Source organism: Durio zibethinus, chromosome 17 (genome assembly GCF_047325235.1).
Source record: "Durio zibethinus cultivar Kanyao isolate XHJ-2024 chromosome 17, ASM4732523v1, whole genome shotgun sequence".
In the NCBI taxonomy this organism is placed as follows: domain Eukaryota; kingdom Viridiplantae; phylum Streptophyta; class Magnoliopsida; order Malvales; family Malvaceae; genus Durio; species Durio zibethinus.
Genome location: NC_143178.1, coordinates 4,642,039 through 4,648,038, shown reverse-complemented (window position 1 = coordinate 4,648,038; position 6,000 = coordinate 4,642,039). Strand labels below are relative to the sequence as shown.

The 6,000-nt window shown below is 33.1% G+C and overlaps 1 protein-coding gene across 2 annotated transcripts; it reads left to right on the top strand.

Moving 5' to 3' along the window:
* The first annotated feature begins 1,981 nt into the window (after positions 1 to 1,981).
* Positions 1,982 to 4,024, top strand: LOC111287286 (RING-H2 finger protein ATL20-like). Of its 2 annotated transcripts, none has more exons than XM_022877716.2 (2): positions 1,982 to 2,940; positions 3,369 to 4,024. In XM_022877716.2, the coding sequence occupies exons 1-2, from the start codon at positions 2,262 to 2,264 to the stop codon at positions 3,848 to 3,850; spliced, it is 1,161 nt and encodes a 386-aa protein (XP_022733451.1). In that variant the 5' UTR covers positions 1,982 to 2,261; the 3' UTR covers positions 3,851 to 4,024. The 2 variants fall into 2 exon arrangements, with proteins under 2 accessions (XP_022733451.1, XP_089601920.1); XM_089745794.1 differs by having other exon boundaries at positions 1,983 to 2,940; positions 3,372 to 4,024.
* Positions 4,025 to 6,000: the final 1,976 nt, after the last annotated feature.

Below are 6,000 nucleotides of genomic sequence, written 5' to 3'. Positions count from 1 at the left end.
ATTTTCTTCAGCCCAATGGTTGGTCGCTACAAAGGTTTGACAATTTTTTGGGTTCAGAACTTCAATTTTGAAATTTCTCCGATCCTCTGCAGCCCACAGCCAGCAATAATAAGTATATGGTATTATAGAAAAAGTGCATCTAAAAAAAAAATCACACTCCAGTGATTTGTTTGAAGAGTATTAATATTTTTAATTTAAAATTTTCTAGATTTTTAATAACTGGATCCCTACTCCCTAAATTAAGACAGTTTCGAATAAAAAAAAAAAGCATAGATATTGATATCCAAGGCATTTGCTTAATATTTCACCTTTTAAAATATATGCAAAAAAAAAAAAATTAAGACTGGTCCGTACTTACTTTTTGCTTCGTATTTCGGTCACGCAGTAATTGGAATACGGATGCAACTAAGTCAACGGTCTTGTTGGTTTAGGAAAATCCACATCTAGATGCATTAAAATTAGTAATTAGAATTATTAATTTATTATTTTTTAATTATATATTTAGTTTCACAACCAAAATTTTCAATATTTTTTAATTATTAAAAAAAAAAAAAAAACAAGTAAACACCAAATACTATAAAGGACCCGTCGAAACCTTATGTTTTGGTCAGCTTCAAAATGATATATTAATACTAATAATATCAAGAATAAAAAATATAAAAAAAAAATTAAAAAGTCAAATCTAACACAGCAGAGTTAAACCGATAGCGACCGTATTTATTTTGTAAAAATAAGTAGCACAAATGATAATAATTCAATTATATTGAATTCGATTATTTGAACTGATACATAATATCTTAAAATTTTAAAACTAAAAAGAAAATTGCTAAAGAAAGGAAAAATCATGTTCATAGTTTGAAATTTGAATTAGTTTCTTTCAACCAAACACCATTACTTGGGAACAACGCAAGCTGACTAATAATAAGAGCAAAGAAAGTAAAAATTAGCACAAATGGTCTTGCTGACCTGCCATCAAACACTTTTATAGTCATGACATCTTAACCGTTCACCTGCTTAACAAACTCAATGCAAACCATTAGATTCAAATACTAGCGTGCTAGCGCCTTACCTTGGAATAAGAAAAATTCATCTTAATTAAAAAAATGTTGATAGTATAAGATATTTGATAGGGGCCCCTCTTTGTAATTTTATTTTGATAAATTTTGACCAATTAAAATTTAAATTAGATGTTCATATTTTTTACCCACTTTGTAGGCTGTTCACTAGTATTTGCTTTTGCAATTGGTGGAAAAGATTTTCCAATGGAGTGGAAGCCTGACTTTTAAAAGCCAATAATTATCTTATGCTGAAACTAATTAATAGAGAGGAACGTGAATCACGTCTTAAAAGTTAGATTTGATAACCTCAAACATGAATTAAAACTTATACGAAATAAAAAATATAAAAATAATATAATTTAAAATTTTAATAAAATTTATAAATAAATTTAATAAAATAAAAAATATATATTTCATATTTTTATATTTACATAAATTATAATATAATTTTTATGTAAAATATTAATAAATATATAATTATTAATATTTTATATAATACGAATATATGAATTAATAAATCTATTAAAAACTTTTAAATAATTTATCTAGCGCATACTATCATTTTTTTCCTGTTCATATTTATACGTATAAATAAGATATTCATTTTTATATATTTGTACAATATTTGAAAAGTTTTAGAGTAAAAAGTATACATCATTCCGTACCTTTGATTCCTATATTGTTTTGATTCTTAACTTTTAAAATGTAACTTGTTCGTCACATAAACGTGTAATGTTTTAGTCCTTACCACCTTAATTTCGACGCTAGGACGTAATGTTAGTTAGCATGTACGAATTAAATGGTGTGATATTTTTCAAATATAAAATTGTACTAATTAAATATATTAAATTTTGAAAAAAAAAATCCCAATCTTTTTTTTTATTTTTTAAAGGTTTTTATTCCTTTATTCCTTCTTCTTTTTTTGTTCCTCTCACATTCTGTCTTCCTCACAAAAAAAAAAAAACCCAAAAGTTTTAATCTGTCTCCATGGGAGCCACTATTATTGGAGCAACAAAAATTTCAATCCCTGCTCGATAGTGTGAAACAGAGCAACATATCAACCTGACTGTTAAAACTGCACACTTTCGAATCGCAGAGAAACCATCCAAATTTCCACGCAAAATCCTCTATTGAAAGCCTCTTAAATCCTGTGGTAATAAAAAAGGCTTGTCAGCTAATCAACGTTCTTCTTCAAGCCCGAAAATGGCTCTCCTAACATTTCTCTTTTTCCTCTGCGTTTCACTTTTTCTTCATAAACCAACAACTGCTGAAACTTGCTCAACTTCATGCCGTGGTGGCGGACCCGAAGTCAAGTTTCCTTTCGGGCTGAACGCCGATGGCAACCGAAATGATCATTGCAGCTACCCAGGTTTTGGTCTTTCCTGCAGCAACAGAACGGGAGAACTAGTCCTTAATCTCCCTGAATCCGGAGAATTCTTAGTCAGACACATCGATTACGAGACCCAACATATATGGATCAACTACCCTGATATCTGCCTCCCTAAACGATTCTTGCAGTCTTTCAATTTATCGGGGACTCCTTTTGACTCGAAATTCTCGTATATCGTCACGTTCTTCAATTGCTCTGCTAGCGAAGTAGCTAGGATTGGGTTAAGGCCAATTCCATGCCTTAGCAATCAGAATTATTCTGTCGTGGCTTCCCAGACAGACTTTTCTTTGGACTCTACTTCCAATAATTTACGGTCTAGATGTCATCCTATAAGGACCGTTACAATTCCATTTGTTTGGTATGACTGGTGGAGCGGGGTCCGGTTAGAATGGTACAATCCCGATTGTAGGTCATGTGTAGAACGTCGAGGGGATTGTCGATTCAAGAATAGTACTAGTCAGGCGATTGGGTGCTTCAATCTGCCAAGCCAAGGTATACTAATACTTGCTACGACATGCTTCGTGTTCTGTTCCGAACGATGGTCTTTAAAATTTAAATCACTTTATTTGCGTTTATATTAAGATTAACTTCATGAATTCGAGTAATGATATATAATTTGGATCCAAAGTCATGAAATCATGCAAATTTTACTTGGTTCTTTCTTGTATCTGAAGCTTTCGAGTAAATTTAAAATGGAAAAGATGAACACTGTATGATTGATCAAAGTCAAAACGTTGCTGTTGGTATTTTAAATTGCAGAAATGTCATCAATAATCACGTAATGAAAACTCCTTAGAAAAAACTGAAATGCTTCATTTAATCTGTTGTTAAAACGTCACAGTCCCTTGGTCAATAGTTTGAAACAGAGAGATTAACTAGAGATTGAATTTTCTTTTTCCCACTAAAATTAATGTCAATAGCAGGTCGTCTTCCTAAGAGTGCCAGATATGGAATTATCATAGGCATTGGAATTCCGGGAATCCTGTGCCTAATTGGGCTTGCTTTGTTCGTTGGTAGCCGAGTGAGAACTTATGGACGTCGGCGCAACCTCCCCAGCATTGAATTTTCCACATCAGTCTCCCTTTCACCGGCTGTTATCATAAGAGGACTTGATGGACCAACTATTGAATCCTACCCAAAGACTAAGCTTGGTGACAGCGGGCGTCTTCCCAAGGCTAACGACAACACTTGCCCCATATGCTTATCAGAGTATCAGCCTAGGGAGACATTAAGGACTATACCAAAGTGTAGCCATTACTTCCATGCCAATTGCATAGATGAGTGGCTAAAGGTGAATGCTTCGTGCCCTTTGTGTCGTAATTCACCTGGCGGATCTGCTGCAATTACTCCAACTATATCTTCCTCTTCATCATCATCATCATCTTCTCTCTTATCACCATAGATTTATGCCATTTATCAGCTCCTGTGTGTATATTGTATCCCTGAGGATGTGAGTTTCGAGAAGTTCTTGCTCTGTGACTAATGAATTTTCGTTATGAGTTGGAAAACAAACATGTTGCCCTTCCAATTTCTGTTTGTGAATTGTGATGGGTTATTTAATAGATAAGTAGAAATAATGCACCTAAGACCTCCTAATTTCTCATTTCAGAACATTAATTGGCATATTAACACCAAAGCTTAGAAAATAGCAGATTGCGGAAATCAGGATATTAGCTTCCCTTTCCAGCTGATAAATCAACCCTCCGAGTGCTGCTGTGCTTATCCGGGCACCTTCAATCTCATGCAATAACCAGAACCAAACAGTCATCACATTTCCATCTTCCGGTGATTTCAGCATTCAAATGCTGGACTATTATGGACAACATATCGGGTAGGCGATCCAGCTGGTTGCCTTGCAAAACGTCTCCTGGAGGAATTTGATCCCTCTGTTAGTCCTTTCGAGCAACGTTACCTTCAAAACTTCACTCTTCTCAATTGCAACTTTACCTTCAAAATAATTCTCTTCTGGCTATAACCGTGGATATATCGCCCTGATCTGTTCACGAATGTCTTATTGATCGTAAATGGTTAACATGGAAAGAACCAGATTGTAAAAGGTGTTTAAGAATGCCGGTAAAGAAAGATACAGGCTTGGTCGTTGGATGCTCTGTAGTTATGGACCAATCAGCAAAGCCTTACAAAACAAATATTTTAAATAAAAAAAGGGAAAAAGTGAAATGTGACTAGCATATTTCAGTAGAAAATTCCTTTTATTTTTTTTAAAATTTTTATCCTAGAGACTAAAGATGATTTTACAGATTATTCGAACATGACAAGGAAATAGAAGGGGATGATGAAATAGTACTAGAATGAACACTGAACAAAGCCAAATTATTACCAGGGTCTTTGTCTAACGAAGTTTCTTAACAATAGTTTCAGACCTTTTTTTTTTAATATTTATTTTGGTGGTCAAACTACTTTATGTTTTCAGATGTCTAATATTAATTGTAAGTTGTCCAAACATTTTTCAATTATAAGTAATTATAATTACTTAATTTGAACATCTTAATGCTTTCAATATTTGCTAGACAATTTTAATTCTTTGAAGCTTTTTTTTATTATTGTCATGAAGCTCATATTTATCTATATAGTACGTGTATATGTATCACTAATGTTTTACTTTATTTAATTTTTTTTAATTTTTAATCTATCAATTGAACTTTTTATCTTTATTTTATTTAATTGAAAAAAATATTACATACATAAATTATTTTGAACTCGCAATATCAAAACATTAATTTTAAATATCATATCAATTGATCCAAAAATCAAAATGCAATATTTTACTTTACTTATTTAAGCAATTTATTTCTAGTAGATATTGTGAAAAAAAATAAAATCTTATATATGTAACGCTGGCACTCCTTTTGTGCCACGAAACCCAGAAGGCTGCATTTTTTCCAACTGTCCCTCTAATGTATTAATAGACTATCCTGCAATGCGTTCATCTTGCCTTAGTGGCACAAACTTTTCGGTTTGGACTATACCCACAATTGTTTACAATCAGTCGAATCCAGATTTCGGTCCCCCTTGCGACTCAAAATTTGCCAGAGCACTATGTGGATAATATATATTCCGTTAACATGGGAAAACCCCGACAGCTTAATTTGAATTTTTTAGGTCTTTGAAGCGGCACCAAATATGCCTGAAATTTCATCCTGGAAACACACATCTTCTTATTTTGGTGTGTGTTTTTATCACAATGTCAGAGTCCATTATCATGATCAGTGCCACCAATCCAATGTCGAAATATTCACATTGGCTGCAGAGCTTCGATTAGCTGCTAGAGTAGTAAATGGTTTTGATGAACCAAGGATTGAAGCCTATCCAATTAGTTAGCTGCCAGCTTCCAAGGCCTAAGAATAATACTTATTCAATATGTCTATCAGAATATACCAAGCCGAAGAGACTAAAAGAACCATACCTGATTGTGATCACTACTTTCATGCTGATGCCTTAAATTAAAATGCTGCATGCCCTGTCTGTTGCAATACGCCAGATCAAGAATCTGCTTTGATCACTCATTCTACATTATCCTCTTCATAATCACCA

What these genes read in the sequence shown, in the direction of transcription:
- LOC111287286 (XM_022877716.2), top strand. Translation starts at nt 2,262, where the DNA reads ATGGCTCTCCTAACATTTCTCTTTTTCCTCTGCGTTTCACTTTTTCTT. An exon ending in CTTCAATCTGCCAAGCCAAG is followed by an intron (nt 2,941 to 3,368) that starts GTATACTAATAC and finishes TAATGTCAATAG; the next exon opens with CAGGTCGTCTTCCTAAGAGT.